The sequence below is a fragment of the Telopea speciosissima genome, chromosome 7 (genome assembly GCF_018873765.1).
Source record: "Telopea speciosissima isolate NSW1024214 ecotype Mountain lineage chromosome 7, Tspe_v1, whole genome shotgun sequence".
Taxonomy (NCBI): Eukaryota; Viridiplantae; Streptophyta; class Magnoliopsida; order Proteales; family Proteaceae; genus Telopea; species Telopea speciosissima.
Window position 1 is genome coordinate 11,906,440 of NC_057922.1, and position 18,743 is coordinate 11,925,182.

The window sequence follows — 18,743 nt, forward strand, 5'->3', positions numbered from 1 at the left end:
ACGGAAATGGATACGTACCAAATGATTGCCCTTCTGCTTGATCTCGAATTCGTAATTGGAGGGTTTCGTGAAAACCCTAGCCGTGTGGTAAAGAGGGGAGGAAAAACCCAAAGAGGGGCTTTGATCTTCGACAGAAATGCTTCGAGTAGCAAGCAAGAAAACCAATCCGAGCTTGGAGTGGTCACCAACGAACTACCGGTTATCAACGTCGACGGTAAGAACACCGTTGGATCCGCAATCAATGAGATAGTTGTCTACTGGAGAGAAGGCGGAGGAAAGAATGAAGGAGACTAATAGTTGAAGAAAGAAAAACAGGAGAAGAAGATAAAATTTGGAATTTTGTGGAAGATAATCCATCTGAGAAGCTGAAATTTCGAGGTTTTGGACCACCAACCAAACCAAAAGCCAAAGTTTCAGCGAGGAGGTGATGATTTATTGTGTTTCTCAGATTAAATTATAGATGAATCGAATTAATTACAGTATTTATCCAGGGAATTGGGGGAGAAGAAATTCTCATGCATCGTCTTCGGCTAAACCGCTAACTGCAACTCTGCCTGACGAAACAGTAATTTAAAAAAAAAAAAAAAAAAAAAAAACCACTCCGCACTCATCATTTACATGACTTACTGTCTTATGAAAAATCTGGAGGAGTTGGAAGTGGGGCTTTACGGTGGTGATGTGTTAATGGTGGGTGGTGGTGGTGGTGGTGGTGGTATTGGGTATTTACATTGTAAGAAGATGATGATTTGGGGAAGATGAAGGCATTTTAGTCTTTTCAAATTTTAACAAATAGAAGGCAATTAGGTCTTTTCAAATTTTAGAAAAGATAGAAGAAAGGGTAGTTTGGTCATTTTATAACATTTAATACCTGTTGTGGACTTGGCATTTAGGGTGTAAAGCAGGGGTGGTACGTGGAATATTGAGCCGCTTAGAAGGGTACGAGGAATATTGGGTGCATTCTAGGGGATACGTGTATTTTACCCTTATTTTTATCGTGATTCAACCCTTCAACATATGGGAATTTTATCTCGCTCTATCGAGGCGCTATGTGCATCGTGCACGCAAGCGCCATGTGTGCAAGGGATTTTATCTGTTGCTATAACGAGTGTTGTTGTGCACATCGTGTGGCGCATCAGCGTCCATGTGTGCACAGCGGGCCCCACTGTGCACACATGGATGCTGCTACGCCGCATGATGCGCACAGCAGTGCTCCAGTTAGAGCAACGAATAAAGGTCCGACATATGGAATATGATCTCCAACTTTCTTATCCCAGGCTACCCACTAAACAAACCGGCCTTAAACATAGACTTAGTGACAATATCGGATCAGGTATTGACCATCCCGAAAATGGATATGATATCGATGCAGATTCGTTCATATCGGTCAAATTTACCCTTAATTTTCCTTAAAAATCAGTTTTTTTTACTCTTACCCCGGGTCTATACCATTCCATTGATACGATACAAATCGATCAGCGAAACCGATACAAATCCACCGATCTGATACCTCAAACCGAGGTCTCAAATAAAATCCAAGAAATGGCGGGCACCCATTTAATTGCCCCCAGGCCCCAGCATACCATCACTATCAGTCTATCACCATCAATCAAAATCCATCCGGGTGTTTGATTTTTTTTTTGATAAAACCCAACCGGGTGTTTGATGGTAAGGCTTGGCTTGGCTTGGCTTCAGCTTGGCATCGGCTTCGCTTTGGCTTCCTTGGTATTAATGGTATTGGACTATTGGTTTTGGTTAGCTGTCTTGGGTCACGGTCTTTTTGTCATTTTGTATGGCTTTGTGTTTGGGTACAGTAGGCATGCGTTGCATGCAATTAGGTAACATTCTTTTTTGTTAAAAAATAAAATAAAAACGAAAAAAAAAGGAGATTCAGATCCTCTCCAACGCACTTGTACGTCACATGGCGTGCAACGCATATCGTGCGGCTAGGGAGCTCCGATCCACACATCAACACACATCCTGACGTGTTGGCATATGAATTGAGGCCTTCCCAACCGCACGATGTACACTACACACCGTGCCATGTGGGAGAGGAGCCCAATCCAACACATATGATGCCCTTGGCAAATCAAGCTCCTCTCCAACGCTAGTGCCTCTCCAATAGGCATCCAACTTGCTGGGTTAGGTGGATGCGCGTGGGATGACACCGTCCGATGCACAAGTGCGCTGGAGTGGAGCCAGATCCTCCAATTGTTGAACGGCCCCACACAATTGCACATCCCCACATGCCCAGCAGCCCAGCAGCCCAGCCGCCCAGCCGTTGGATGCCTCACTGGCCAGTGCCCACCCGCTGGGCGGTGGCCTCGCAGGAGAGGAGCCCGAGCCCTTTTTCAATGGCGTCGCTCTTTATCTCACTCTCGCAACTTTAAAAGCAAAAGCCGGAGACTGGGCATTTTCTTCTCTATTCTTTCTTGCCATTTGAAAACGAAAGCTCAAATCATTATTAGCGTTTTCTACAAGCTTTCGAGCGACGAAGCTTCTTCGCCTCTCGCTCGCTCGAGGTTGCTTGAAACGTTCTATAATTGAAATTTGTATTAATTATAAGCCATGATGCGTCGTTCATCCACCAGGAAAACTGGGTCGCAGAACTCCGCCTCCTCCATGAATTCCTCACCCGTTGATCTCTTTCGCTCCGGTAATCTACTCCTCTCTCTTCTTACACTTATTCTGATATGATTCATACCGAGCAAGTTCGCCAATTCTGTTTATTTTTCTTTGATTTGTGGCATGTCAGTGTACTGATCTTGCTTTGACACAGAAAGGTTTCCATAATTACAAGATTGAATTATTTTTTTGATCTTGGAGGGGTTAAATTCAATTCGAATTATTCTCTTGCATACTTTCTCCTTTTCGGATGTCGCGGGGGACGTATAAGCTTTTGCTTTCTGGGGAAATTTTGGAAATTGGAGAATTTTTTGTGAGGCCTTGAAATTCACGACGATTCAATCAATCGGTACTTAGATGAAAAAATAAGATATGGGTAGTGGGAGACTCGGGTATTGCGTTGATGGTTTTCTCGTGGTTTAGGAGTCTGAGTGAATTTGTTTTTTTTCTTTCTGTCTTATTTTTTAAATTTGCACCTCACTTTATTACATATTAGAAAGATGAGTAGGGATGGTGCGGATAAGTTCCTTACTCTTCTTGGAGATCTACTTCCATGCATGTCACTTTTTTTTTTTTTTGAGAGAGGGGGGGGGGGGTGGTGGTGATGTGGGGTTGTTGAAGGAAGGGGAGAAAATTCAAATACATAAGGAAAGAGCAGTATTTCTGATTGACACATCTGTTTAAGAGATCTATTTCATCAGTCAAACCATCACCTGACTTCTTGTGAGACATTATCAAAAAGAATATGAAATCACCCAATTGGTTGATTGTGTTGTAACGGATCTTTGTTTTTAATTGGATGAACTGACTCTGGATTCTCCTTTCAGTTTCTTTTTTCTGGTATAGTTGAAATAAAAATTAGAGATCCAGGAATGAGAATTAAAAAAGAAAAAGAGAAAAGATTGAGCTTATTAGTAGCCACGATTCGTGGAGGTTGGGGGAGTTTTCATATATCCAGCTCTTTGAGCTGAATTTCTACACTGAACCTTACAGAATTATGTTCCCTTTGCAACCCATTTTCAGACTCCCTCATTTATTGTCTGTCCTTTACTGAATAGAGACATATGTAGAATTAGGTCTCCCTTTGGCTTGTAAACAATTTCTTACTGATTTTGACCTTGATGCTGATTTCTCGTGAATGATGTTATTGTAGAATTATGGGTTTCCATCTTGAGGGAGGACTTCAGCATCTTTAAACCATAAAAATTATCAGTAGATGGTTTATGCCTCATTGCCTCTACTTAGCTCCTTGGCTTATTAGTTGGCTAACCTTTCTTTTGGTTGTGGCTTAGAGTGAAAGATTTACATTATTGTCATAGCTATCTGTCCCTTTCACTTGCATCCTTTGTTAGGTATTGGTTAATGTAACCATTCTAAATTTGAATTCTATGGTAGAAAATTTTGGGAGTCAGTTGTCAGCTTTCAGGAGGTTAATGAAGACTTCTACGAGGTTCTAGCTCTAGTGTTAACAAGGGCCACTATCTTAAATAAAATCTAGCAAGTAGAGTTTTTGAAGCCCCCCCCCCCCCCCCCTTCTCTCTTGGGGAAAGTTGATTTGTGATATGTTAATTGTGCCTATGGATAGTTTTAAACTGCAGGGTCCAATTTTCCTACTTGTCTGTATTATTAGTGGGCATATTTGGAAGGAGATGAACCCGTTAATCTTTGAGGCAAATATGGGCAGAATGGCCACAATATTGCTCAAAGACACAGTATGATTTCTTTTGGTCCTTAATTCTTAGATGATGGATTGATAGTTTTGTGATCTGCATTGAATTATTGTTGCGATTCTTTCTTCTGTATGGAAATATTTTGTACACTTAAGGCATGTGTCAGTACTTTGAATCTACAAGAGCCTACAACTTTTCTTGGAGCAAGATTCCATGGGTTGAGAACAGATTACTTCTACACCACCACTACTGCAAAACCATCCCTTCCCCCCTCCCTCAGTAAAGGTCTGCATTCTTGATTCATGTTCCATGTACACCATTCTTAAACTGGTTTTATATCTGATGAATTGCAGTTTTGCAAATTCTGCCATGTCAGACACCAACAGTCTCTTTACATATAAGCCCATATATTTCCAGAGTAGGTGCGCTGACACCTTAGCCATTTCTGCACCCTTTTGAATGGTAAATCTAGAGCTCTTGAAGGAAAAAAAAAAATCAAATTTTTTTACGAGTGGATATGCTCCATATATGTGTTGGAGCCAAATTTTAATTCAGGGATTTTATGTTTTTGATTCTATTAAGACTTTCTCTGTTTTTGTTCTCCATTCTTTTCTGCAGATTATTTATGCCTTTGTTTTCACTTAAATGAGCTGTTTAGATTTGCAGCCTTGTCATTATATCACATAATTGGTTCTGACCAATTGACACCATGTTTTTCAGCCTCTAGTAAAGCCATTGTCAAGGAGCTGGAGCGGATTGATCAGCTATTTAATTCATACATGAATAAGTCCTCTGGCATGATTGAGTAAGTTTGTTCAATCCAAATGTATATCTGTAAATGGTTTTCTTTTAGGGCACTAGACAAAAGTTCACTGAAAAAGTGAAGATCAACATCAAATAATGTTCCACTTATGATGCCTGAGGACCTTTCTATTAATATCCTTAAGATCCCTTGGAACTCACATGCCCAATCAAGTAAATTAGAGACAATATCCACCACAAATTCTAGTAGCTCCCAAATACTTGTGGCCGTTGGGGAAGGTTTGAATACTAGGTTCAGCTGTAAAGATAAATTTCAAATCTGGATGTGCGGACAAGTCCTCCCATAAACGTGGAATTGTAGTTCCACATGATAAGGGCGATTCGATAAAGATAATGTAACAAAATAGTAAGAGCCCTGCTGATTTTTCTACATGTAAGCATGAGTATCAAGGGCTTGCGAGTTTGCATCGCTTTCTTTTGAACTGATCGAGCATCAACAACCTTTCAATGGAAGTGATGTAGTTGGTTAAATCTTTGAGAGTTTGTGACATTGCATGACTCAACCAAGTGGGTTCTTATTGATTGCATTTATTCTAGGCAATTAGTTGATCAACTAAATGTTGCTTTTTATTTTACTTAAAAAATCAGTATTTTTTTGTTAAGAGCATGTAAATCCTGTACGACCCACACAGGTACGTCTTCCTAGGTGGCCCAAATATTTGCCATGTGGCACCTCAGTTGGGCCCAAATTTTGTGGACATGTAGACCTGAAGGTGCCTGTTCACATATCAAATCCAGCTGGAACGGAGTTTGCAAAGTGGCTAAACAGAGCTTTGAAAAATTAGGACTATGGTAGAATTCACTGTAGTGCTCAGAGTACTGTAGACGTATGTGGACATACTTAGGGATGCATGCCAATACATAGGTGTATGTTATTGAATTATGCTTGAATTTGACATGTTTCTAGTCCAGACCATGTACTTACTCTCCAATGATCAGAATTGCCACATCATCATTTCATGTGGCACAATAAGGACTGTCTAGAAAGCCTTTCCCATGTGCGCCGTGCAAAAACATTTATCCTTTGTTGTCATTGTACTCCTGCTGCGTATTACTTACGACGTACTTTCATCGCTCATTTCTGCTCTCTTTGATGGTGTCGTTTGCTGGTGTATTTCGATGCTGTGCCTTCTATCTTTTGCCACTGATCTTATTCCTGCTTGGGTTTCTGATACGATCCTGGATCTCAGCCCACAAAACCGGTTCAGTAGGTGAGGGTGCCTAGGACTATATTAGCTCACACCAGAGTTCATTACTTTCTGATGTGGGATACCCACCAGAGTTCATTACTCTTGGGTGGGACAGCAGGATCGTAACAGTTTCCCACTCTTGCCGTTGCTGCGACCCCCCATATTCAGCAGCCTCCCAAGTCATGCCTCTACACCTTCGGGTGTTCTGCAAGGCAGTTCTGTTCCGTGAGTTAACTTGCGGAAGGTTGAAGACAAGCTCATATCGTGGGTCTTTATTTCCTTCTTCATTAATCCCCGATATTTCAGTTCCATAAATACCCATTCTCACTTTCTCTTCTCTTTCAAGAATTGCCTTACTAATTTTTTTATTTTCATATGTACCCCTCCACTTAAAGTTGCTCTCAATATTCCCTTCCATTAGTACTTTCCAGTCTACCCCCATTTGTTTTGTTCACTTCCATCCAAGTCCACTTTTATTTCTTATTAGATTTTGAACTTCCACATAATTACAATACTGCCACTACATCTTGATTATTGAGCTGTTCACATTTGGGTGGAGCCCCAGAGAATCCATTTCTGTTATGATATTGTTTCTATACTATTGTGACGTGGTCGGCTTGCTGTTTGATATCTTTGATGGATCTCTATGGCTTGTGCATGACATGTATTGCATACAAGCTCTGCTCTTGATTTTGGGCTTTATGGGTTGCTCATCCTTCATGATGCTGGTTACTATTACTAATACTATTTTTATTTGAAGATTATTATTATTATCTGTTCGTGTCTGCAACAACAATTTTATCTTATAAAGATGGTTACTTGTTTGCAGCAACAAGATTGTTACCTTGTGCTTCCCATCAACCTTATGTTGTGAATTGTGATATGTGATTTCCAGCAACCTTATGCTGTGTTATGTGGTTCACAACAACCTTATGCTGTTACTTGTGGTTCACAGCTATTTATGCTGCTCTTTTATCTGTGGTTTGCAACAACCTATGCTGCACTGTTATCAGTGGTTCGCAGCAACTTATGTTGCACTCTTGTCTGTCTTCTTTGTTAAGATTACTACTTGCCTTCCTTGAGAAGGGCTTATGATGTTGATGTTGGTATGCTATTTTGATTTGCGGTTGGTATTCTCTACCGCTTTTTTTTCTCGTTGTTCTTTGGATTTATTTGACATGGAGATTTTTCTCCACTGGTGTGCTGATGGCTGATGTGCTTATGATTGTATTGCAACCGGAAGGTGGTGTTGCAGACTACTTGCTTCTACATATGGTTATCTATTCAGGTTGGGTTCTGCTGGTTATGTCTATTATTGCTGTTCCAAGTTGGAGCCTAGGATATATCCGGCTTGAGGGAGAGTGTTAATATTGTACCATAAGGGGGAGTGCTTGTGAAGTCGAAAGTGGGAGTCTATGTTAAGTCACAGTTTATGTTAAGTCATTTGTATTTACTTTAGTTGTCTTTGGTTGTAATTAACCTTCAATAGGACACTTGATATAAGCAATGGACCTAGGCCATGGCTACGATAGAGATTATTCTGAATCATAATGAGGCTTTAGGATTCGCTCCGCTTTTCTCCTATCGTGGCCTTTCTCTTCTTTCTTTCTCTCTCTCTCTCTATTCTCTTCTTCTTCTTCTTAGATTCTGGTTGCTGATATCTGATTTTGTTACAAGTTCTATGAGAAAATTAGAAGCCTTGAACAAAAAAGCTTCGTTGTTTGTTGCCTTCGCTTCGTCACATAGCAATTGAGAATCATTTATCCACTTTATCTATCCTGCTTTAATTCTATGTTCAACATTTTCTTTAATCTCGGTCTCCTTATGGAGGACTGAGAAAAGATGAAGGAAATGGTTGCTTAGGTGTATCTTTTGGTTCTCAATCTTCAATAGCTCCTTCATTTCTACTCATTTTATTTACATTGCCGTCTCTATTGATCTTAAGTTGCTCTGATTCTGAATATCCTTCTGTAGTTTTTGGTAGACATTTACTCCTTCCCTAGCCTCATCAATAAAAACTACATTTTAGGCAAGCAGCCGACACATGGGACCTCTTGAATGTGCCTTGTTGACTCATTTATAAATAGTACGAAGAGATACAGCTCCAATGCCAATTTTTGTCGTAAAACTATTGTAATTGAAAACTCAATCATTTCTCTCCTAGTTATTGTGCGTTTATTACTTTAGTTGTAAATTTCATTTTGTTTCACCCGAAAAACCTTGAAACATTTCGTTTATGGTGGCCAAAACAAAGCACCTGTTTCAATGAGATTTTTTTCGTTTAAATATTTTGATAATTTTCTCTGTTTCAGTCATTTTGGAGTGTTTTGGTTTTTTCAGCTGAAATAAATGAGACTCGTGGGTTTAAAATCTTTTTGTGTTTGGTTAAAACTGTTAGTTTATTGGTCCAAAATCAAAGTTCATTATAAATAAGCTTCAACATGCCCACTTTATGGTCCAACTACATTTTTGGAACCAAAGCGAAACAGCCACTGAGGCGAAATTGACAGTTTATTGCTACATCTTACATAACCTTTACTGGGTGGGATTTACTTGAGATGGTTTCATTTCTAAAACCTACTAGCTGATCTCCTTGGTAGCCCATCATTTGTTCCCTGACTTAATAAAGATCATGTCAATGCAAGTATGCTTCATTTCATTCTTCCTCATTAGGCTACCCTATTATGGTGCTTCTTTAATTTTTTTTTTTCGTGTTGTCCTTGACTCTCAGATGCTTGCTAAACTACAATTTTTTAGTTGACATTGTCATTTCAGTTAAGTTTGTCTCTAAACTGAAACAATATGGGTCATGGGATATTTTTTTTGTTCCATATTTAAAAAGAGAGAAACTGAACTTAAAAATTGTTTGGGGGCTGGAACAGAAATACCTCCATAGGACTATTTAAAGGAAAGACCAGATGTCGTGCCCATGTATAAAAATCGACTTTCAATTACATATTTCATTGTAATGTGTAAACTATAGGGAGGGTTCTCTGAGCAAGTGCCATAGAGGAGCGTACCAATGAGGTGTAAAGGAATGGTTTTGTGCATAGGAGGGCAGCAAGGTCATTTCATGAGAGAGTACCCTCCCCTGGTGGCTTTTGAGAACCTTTTTCCTTGTAATATAGTATGTATATGCATATACTTTTTGTAACATTTGTAGATATTCTCCAAGAAGTTAGACTGAAATGCCTGAATGAAATGCCAAAAATTTCATTTCATTGATGGGACTATATTGCCCACCCAAAAGTAATAAACAACTAAGATACATTGTCATGATTATCTATTTATCCCTTGGGACTAAAAACATTTATCATTGTTGCAGTTAAGTCAACTAAATGAATTATTTTATTAAAAATAAGCTTTGGGTTGGGTTATTTAAGTGTTGGGCCTATGATCCAATGTGTTTTCATTTTAATGGGCCTATAATATAGGTAGAGGCTAGGCATACGGGATTAGCAAAGTAAGTGCCTTTATTTCTTTATATTTATTGTTATAAGTGTTTTAGTTAGGCTGGATTAAGATTCTTGAAGTCCAGTCCTGTTTTGAGTCTGTTTCCTAGTCAGTTTATGTTACCTTATCAGTTAATAATTGGGTTTGACCTTTCCTTTCTAGTGTTTTGAGTCTATTTTTGAATCTTCTGTTTGCGGTTGTAAGGGGGTCCAGCCTTGTACACAAATTTGAATAATGAGATTTTAGCTTGAGTATTGTCTTTATCCTGTGAGATTCAGATTTGCTGTGAAACTCAGTGAAGGGTGGGAAATGCTTGGGATCAGTGGGATTCTGGTGCAGGTTATTGGTGGGAAGCCATTGGTTACTTTATCCTTTCTCTATATACTCTGTTTTCCCTTCGAGCAAGTACTGGTTCTGATTGTTATTGTTCAAGCTTGCTGGAGGGTTATTTGATATCGAGATTTATAGTTGTTAATTGTTATGCTGCTGTTATTACTGATTCAAAGGAAACACCAGAAAACCCGGCGGCAGCTGTTTTGGGCTTGGTTTTGCTGAGATATATTGTGGTGACCAAGAGATCTGGCTAGTAGATAATCCCTTTCTTTTGGGGATATTCAAGGCCTTTCTAAAAGCGGTATTCGATCAAGATTTGGGTCAGATAAGATTTGCTGATCTGTGATTTTGTGATTTCTCCCAAATCTGTCCAATCTTATATTCCCGAATTGGTTGTTTATTTGTTGACCTCAATGCAGCCATTAGATTCTTAATAGCCTTTGGGAATCTGTTCTACTATTGTCTTACTGTTTTCAGCCAGAATTTGGTATCCATCTAAGCCATTGATTCACTGATATCTGAGTTCCTAGATTTTTGGAACCTTACTTGCTTATTCTGGATATACCCCAAGGTTTACAATCTAAGTGTTTGAACATTGCAGTATTTTGGAGTTGGGTTATTGTATTGGTTTGTGAACCGTAGTCAAATTCTGACCATCAGAAAAGGTTGACTTTTACCTTTCTGTTGACTTAAAATATGTTTTGGGTTTTACTTGTGATCTTGTTACAGGGGTGTATAATTCTGAACCTAGGCTTCATCCTACATATGCCCACCTCTCATACTTTTATTTGCGTGAGCAGCCCAGAGGGAATTGAGGCACTTTGTTCAGATCTGGAAGTGGAGCATACTGATGTCAGGATACTGATGCTTGCTTGGTAAGTCATTTGTTGTTGACATGTGACGCATTTACTTGTGCTTCAAGTCCTTGCTGCAAAACTAATTCTGCATCTATCAGGAAAATGAAAGCTGAAAAGCAAGGATATTTTACCCTGGTATGACATATTTACTCACTTGTGCTTCAAGTCCATGCTAGTGTTCATGTCTGGGTGGGGATGGGGGTGTTAAGACCTAATGTACTGCTCAGCCATTGTGGCATGTATGATTGCTTAATATAGTTCTGTCAGATCTCCTAGATGGAAGTGGAACTATGGATGCAACTTGGGTTGCAGTCATTTAATCCCCACTACCTATTGAGTGACCTTTAGTTTGGTTACATTGGCCTTTTGAAGTGTAGGATTGCCTTGGAGGAAACAAAGCAACAGAAGTCAAGGTTGGGGTTGGTTTGATACATGCGACCAATCTGAGCCCAATGATATGTAGTTTGGTATGAGTTATTTGTGTGTTTTTTTTTAAATATTTTTTATGACATTAACTGACCTAACTTGGAGCAACCAAACCAAACCGATTGGGGTTGGATTAGAGTTTTAAGTTGATTGGCTTGGGTTTGGCTGAGGTTATTGGTTGTCCCCGTAGTTCTTAGGGTTGGTCTCAGATCAACCCTTATCCCAAGCAGCCTCACCTGGGATCCAACCTTGGTGAGACCAATACTGTGTATGTGTTCCTCATGAACTGGAATGTGTTTTTGAATATACCCCGGGGGGGAGGGTGTTGGATTAGTGCAAATGTCCTTCTCTATTCGTTCATTGTTTGACTTGGTATCTCAAATCCCCTTCTCAACAGGATGAGTGGAGAAGAGGCCTCAAAGCACTTCGAGCTGACACTATCAACAAATTAAAGAAGGCGCTCCCGGAGCTAGAGAAAGAGGTATTATTTTCCTTATCGAAGATCTATTGGAGTTTGATGGGTTTTATTACTAATACTCCTTACTGAGCAAAGGATTGATATCACAGTTTTGATGTTTTTAATGCTCTTAAAAGGTCAGGAGGCCACCAAATTTTGTGGATTTTTATTCCTATGCATTTCGATACTGCCTAACTGGTAACTCTTCAAGCACTTGTTTTGACTGGGCTCCAAGGTAAGTGCAATTTTGGCTTTGCCACTGTTAGTTGATCTCTTGTTTTGTTGTCTACAGAGGAGAAGCAAAAGAGCATTGACATTGATAGCATTTGTGAGTTGCTGGATCTTGTTTTAGGATCCCAGTTCCATGCACAGGTTGATTTGCTTGTTGAGTACTTAAAGGTGAATGACCACTTTTATCTTAAGTGGCTTCTGAAATTGTGATGTCGGTTAAGTCGTGGCTTCTGAAATTGTGATGCTGGTTCAGTCCTGAATCATATCTTTATGTATACATTATAAAACTTGAGGAAAGATTTGGTCCTGTTGGAAATTCCTGATCTCTAGTGTTGTCTTCTGTATTTTTTTCCCCCCATTTCTTTAGTATGTGATGCTGAATATCTTATTTCACAGTTAATACAATGAACCATTTTGCATGCTGCTTAATTGAATATATACATGTCTAATTTTGCAGACCCAGAATGATTACAAGGTAATTAACATGGACCAATGGATGGGCTTTCTCCGGTTCTGCAATGAGGTAAGCTGAACTTTTTCAATTTCTTGTACTCATCTTTTGGCTTTTTTAGTTTATGAAAATTAGGATGCACATCAGGAGTGTCAAACTTACTGTCCAGTTATACTTACTTAAAGCAGATCATGTAAATTGATCTTATTTATCTCTTTAAAAACAAGATAAATAAAGATTGTGAACAAGTGCATAATGCATTTGGTAGCATGTGGTGTTTGGAAGCCTATTGCTACCAGGAGGTCTTGGGTTCAAGTCTCCCGGTTCACACCTCCCCTCCTCCCATAGAATAGAATAAAGTACGACCCATCCAAAAAAAGAAGTTGAATAAAGATCGGCATAATTGGTTCTTCCTGCATCTGCTATAACTGTTGTCCCTATGCAGGCTCACCAGTTGGCATTAGTCAGGGTGTCTGCTGACCATTTCATCTGGTTCCTTTGAACTAAAGAAAAAGGGCAAAGGTTGGGCATGCCGCCCGCTCCAGGTATGCAGTTGTCCTTGACCAATGGGTAGGCTGGGATGGGAGGGGCTGGGTGCTCCTTTCCATGGGGGGGGTGTTGGGAGAGGATAGACATTTAGGTGTCAGTGTTGAGTGTGAATCTTTGTAAATCCCGGGAGGGGAGTTGTGAGGTAATGGACCCAAAAATTCGGTACAAGTTGTGGCACACCATATGTGAGAGTACATGACAGTAATGTGCTAGTCTGTGCATAAGCAAGATAGTAACCTGGATCTCGTAGCCTAGATGCATTTATTATTGATATCAAAATAATGTAGTTGTGAACTTGTGACATAATGTTAAGAGCTAAAAAAGTAACAATATATTAAAAATATGAAGTGGATGAAGTTGAAAGGTTATGGATATAATTGTCTTTGGCCTACATTTGAGTTCTGAGTTGTCATAATGCTGTGTAACATTGCTGTTACAAATTCATTGCTTATATTGGGTGTATGTCTATTGTTTGTCCAACACTATATTTAAAATACTGGGTAAAAAAGGAATACAGTTTGGGATCTGACTCAAATCGCATACCCACCACAACATCCATCTGTGTCTGATAGAGGAACTCGGGGTAAAATGGCAATCCAGGTATCATAGATAGCAAATAACTCCAGAAATAGCTTTATAGAGTTCAAATAAGTCCAGAAAAGGTTGCTATTCTAACCTATTGGACTTTCATTTGGTATAAAGTAAATCCAGAAAAGGTTGATATTTTTTTTTTGGGTAATTTACACATATCACCCCTGAGGTTTGATGAAAGGATATTTTCACCCCCCCAGTTTTGGAAAATTCTGCGTACCCCTCTGAGGTTTGCAAACGGTAACAAATAAGCCCATTCCGTCAGTTCATGACTAACACTGTTAAAAATTAGACTTGAATTGACGGAATTGCCCTTCTAAGAAGAACCCAAAAAAAAAAAAGAGGTGAATGGACAAAATTACCCTTACAAAGAAAAAAAAAAAAACTGGCAACTCATCTTCCCCAATCACCTAGGGTTTTCCAGGTTGCAAGAGCTTGATAAAGCAAAAGTTATTGAGCGGAAGTTGGTTGAAACAGAAGCTTTGGTTGAACAATTTAGAACTGAAGTGGAGGTAGCAAAAAAGGCCGAATTAACTGCCAGTAATTTGGTGGTGGAGTGGCAGAAGAAGGCCAAGGAATTTGAAAGTCAAGTTGAAGAAGCGAGCCAAATGGAGAGATCTGCAACTGAATCATTTGATTTATTGATGAAACAACTAGAAGGGAAGAGTAATTTATTGCAGGATGCAGAATCTGAAATTGCTTCTCTTAAAGCGAAAGTGGATTCAATGGAGATCTCAATTGGGCAACAGAGAAAGGATTTTGAAGAATCAAAACAACATCTTGAGACAGCTAAGAAAGAGGCATCGGAAATGGTACGGATGGTTGAATTTATTAAGGCTGAGCTTGAAACTGTGACGGAGGAGAAAATGCAGGCATTGAACAATGAGCAGCTTGCAGCTTCGAGTGTTCAAGACCTTCTAACTGAGAAGAACAAACTAATAAATGAGCTAGAAACCTCTAGGGATGAAGAGGAGAAGAGTAAGAAGGCATTGGAAAGCTTAGCTTCAGCAATGCATGAAGTCTCTGCAGAAGCAAGAGAAGCCAAAGAGAAGCTTTTGTCCAGTAAAGATGAGCTTGAAAATGCTAAGACCTAGATAGAAGATTTGAAATTAGTCGTGAAAACAAACGAGAAGTATGAAACCATGTTTGAGGAGTCAAAACAAGAGATCGATCTTCTTACAAAAGCTCTTGATTACTCCAATCACGAAGTCAAGAACTCCAGGGCTGAATGGGAACGAAAAGAGCTCAACATAGAAAACCCTAGGCAATTGGGTTTCAAAAAACTTTTCAACCGCTTAGAAGTTTAGGGTTTGAAATTGGGGAAAAATCCCAAATCCCCTTTCGCACCTGCAACTCGTCTTCATCCCCAATCGTAATAGAAACTGTTCATATGACTCTGTTGTTCCATCAATACTTGTGGATATCTCGTCCTCCACTACCAACTGGGGAGGGGCAAGAGCGAGATCCAAATCGAAATTTCCATCCATCTCCATAGGGTTAGGGTTTGAGGGTGGAGCAGAGAGGGATGGTGAAGATGGTGATGATTCGGTTCAGGCAAAGAGGTTGAAGAGTAGTGATTGGGTGGCATACGTTTTAACGAATCAATGGGGCGCTGGGATGGTTGCAACTCATCTTCCCCAATTGATTTTGGGAAAGATGAGCTGCAGGTTTTTTTTTTTTTTGGGGTTCTTCTTAGAGGGGCAATTCCGTCAGTTCAAGTCTAATTTTTAACAGTGTTAGTCATGAACTGACGGAATGGGCTTATTTGTTACTGTTTGCAAACCTCAGGGGGGTACGCAGAATTTTCCAAAACTGGGGGCGAAAATATCCTTTCGTCAAACCTCAGGGGTGGTATGTGTAAATTACCCCTTTTTTTTTTATGAAATAAAAACTTCAATTAAAACATAATATAAAGTTATCCGACATACAATACGATGATAGTTGAGATATTCTAGCATGCTGGGCCAAACTATGTGCTGGCTGGATGAGATGTTTAGGTTGTTTAATTAAATTTACAGACCAAAATAACTGAAATAAAGTCTGAATATCAAAGAGTAGGTGGTAGAGATCCCATGGCCAGGGGTGATCATCTTGATTCGTCAACCAATTCTTCACCTCCTCCGAATCGGTCCAAACGATCAGGTTCCTGCATTCCAGTAGAAGTGCTTGTTCAACTCCCTGAGTCCTTTGAGTTCCATTTCCTGTGCTGACCCTGCAATTCCAGAGTTGGAAAAGGTTGGTGTTTGAACCTGTTGGATGTTCATTTGGTGGTTCTCATTTGGTGTGAGGTCAACTTTGTGCATGTACAAACCAAGGGAATGACGGTATCGTTCCAAGAGTTGGGCCGGGCTCTTTAAAACCCCAGCCCAACCCCAAGTCCCCTTAGCTGGGCCCCGGAACGGTTGACTCGGGGGCCTGAAAAATCCAACCTTGACCCACCCTTAGGGCCAGGCCGGTCCGAACTGACCCTGATTGGCCCTGACCATGGGGAAGGGGGAAGGGAGATCAGGGGCTACAAGGCTGGGCTCACCCTAACCCTGGTCCAGCCCGGCCGGCCTTGTCTCAGGGCCCGAAATTCCCAGCCCCGGTCTGCCCTCAGGGCCAAGGTATCTCAGCCCAGGCCCTGTTTGGGCTCAGGGTAGGCTTGGGCCGACAGGACCAAACTTGCACACCTAGTTCCATCCGCCAACCAATGTCTTGTTTAGTTTTTGTATGAACATCTGGTTTTAAATTTATTTTCTCCCCCCCCCCCCCACCTTTGGTGTATCGTGGAAGGGGAAATGAAAGCAGCAATTAGTATTGAGAGATGTTCAACTTTCTTGACTCCACTGAGAATTATGTGAATCTGCAATTCATGCGGTCTTTTGACCATCTCTTTTTTTTCCTCTTTTCATTGACAGATAAGTTTTCCCGACCTAAGCAATTATGATCCAGATCTTGCTTGGCCCTTGATCCTGGATAATTTCGTTGAATGGATGAGAGCAGGTCAAAGCTAGTATCAACTTCTTCTTTGATATTTATTCTCTACTTGAAACTGCAATAGTCATTAGAGAAGGTAACTATTATTAAATCTCTAAGCTGTAGTACATAATTTCTTACATTGAGAGAAAGAGAGGGGTTTACCAAACAAAAAAAAGATAAAGAGGGGGGAGGGGGGAGGAGGTGACAACTTTAACTACCAAATTCTGATAAATCTTTGTGCAGGTCTGCGCCTACAATTAGATGGCATTCTTGAATCTTTTTCTCACACAACTCTTGCCAGAGCCTTGTGACGCAAAGGTTACTCTGTTTTGGTCTGGAGATGCTGGAAAGAGTCTTGATACATTCACTGCGCCCTTGTTCTTTCGGTTTTAATGCTATACTGTCCTGTTGATTAGTTATCCCATCTTACACAATGGTTAAAAATGAAATCCATTGATTTTTTTATTTTTTTTTTGGAATCCAACAGAGAGATTCTCTTAATTCTTGACTGGTGGTTAAATAGAACCAATCATATGATAAATTAAACTTATATTCCAAATTTATCATTCAAAAACCCTAGCAAACTTGGTGAATGCAGACTCTTCCGTCACAGTACCTGCTCTGGATGCTTGAACAAGCGTAGTTGGCATCAAATTAGACTGCACTAGATGTTTGTAGTTTTTTGTTTTTTTTGACTAAATGACAATTTTTGCCATCCCATTTGAGCTAGTAGCTAACACAATTCATTTTAGTAGAGTTTTTTGTCTCCCAAGATGGAGAGAGAATCTCTTCACCCACCATAATGTGACCCTTGAGCAGTTAAGTTATATCATCATCTCCTGTTCCCTATAGGAATACCTTTTCCTCAACTCGGTCCAATCAAAAGGTCGAGTGTTGTGGCTTAAGATGTGCTTTCTTCATCATGGGTAAAGGGAAACTTGGTCCAATTATCATTGATGATCTTTTATCATTTACCTTCTGAGCCACCGAAATCTTTTCCCATACATATAGAGTTCGTAAGTATACTTCCATAAAAAAAAAGGGGTTGGGGAGAAGTGGGGCCGAGGGTGGGGGAGGGGAGGGAGATGTTGGGTTACATCCTTTGGAGGGTTAGGGTGTGAGTGTGATCATTATCCAACCCTACTTACACAGTTCACTACCCTTTATTAGCAGAGGGCATACGTTTATAGCCAAAGCAACTCCCCCCACCCCCCCCCCCCCTCTCCCACGACAACAACAACAAAAGGCGGGTGAGTGACATTCAACAGCTTTTCTTGGCAGCTCATGTTTCTTCCACATGGCATTTTTATTGATTCTCAAAATTTTTTTGGGAAAATTTTCCCATATCATTTAGCAGCCTGGTAAGTGGTTAATATCAACCCAATCTGAATTTTCCATATGGGTATATATATAAAGCTTAACAAATTTTGAAGAATACAACTTTGATAATTTTGTTTTAATTGTTGAAAATACATGGGAAAAGTTCAATGTGTGGGTGCATATAATTTACTCCAGATTTTACATGTAAGCCACAAGCCACAAGTTCTAGAACCCATCCAAGGGTAGGGACCCTAAGACCTAGCCTCCACATGACATAAAGATAGTGGACTCTCATAAGTTTAGCTTTCCTCTATGTGAAAAATACTAGCCATACAGGATTTAAAGGAGTGAGGCCTACACATTGAAACACAGAGTTGGGATCAGCTACCCACATGGGGAGCAGTGGGGACAGATCCCAACCCTCCATGGGCTGTGGAGCCCAACTCTGGGGTGTGGGACCCATGCCCCACGGATGGTTGGGATCTCTTCCCACTGCTCCCCATGTGGGTAGCTGATCCGGACTCGAAACATGGGAATCTAACTGTTTTGCAATTAAAGTTATTAAACAAACCATCACTGTCCAAGTCTGAAACTTTATAGGGAAAATTACATGATTAGTTATTTTTGGGTTTTCATTTACAAAACCGTCCACTCTATGTTTGAGTTAATAAAAATAGACAAAAACAAGTTAAGGTTTACAAAATTGGGAAAAAGTTTTCTATCCGGGAGTGTGGCCTACGCCAGCACTCCCATGAGTCTATCTCTCTCCTCCCCCATGTGAAAAGACACCTCTGTCCCCTTGTTCTAAGG

General features: G+C 40.1%; 1 protein-coding gene across 1 annotated transcript; it reads left to right on the forward strand.

Annotated features, from left to right (window-relative positions):
• The first annotated feature begins 2,364 nt into the window (after positions 1 to 2,364).
• Positions 2,365 to 17,083, forward strand: LOC122669674 (DCN1-like protein 4). Its single transcript, XM_043866497.1, has 10 exons — positions 2,365 to 2,653; positions 5,013 to 5,097; positions 10,891 to 10,965; positions 11,046 to 11,082; positions 11,771 to 11,854; positions 11,968 to 12,028; positions 12,123 to 12,229; positions 12,519 to 12,584; positions 16,553 to 16,707; positions 16,857 to 17,083. Exons 1-9 carry the CDS (start codon positions 2,566 to 2,568, stop codon positions 16,646 to 16,648), a joined length of 699 nt encoding a protein of 232 aa, XP_043722432.1. The 5' UTR covers positions 2,365 to 2,565; the 3' UTR covers positions 16,649 to 16,707; positions 16,857 to 17,083.
• The last annotated feature ends 1,660 nt before the right edge of the window (positions 17,084 to 18,743 follow it).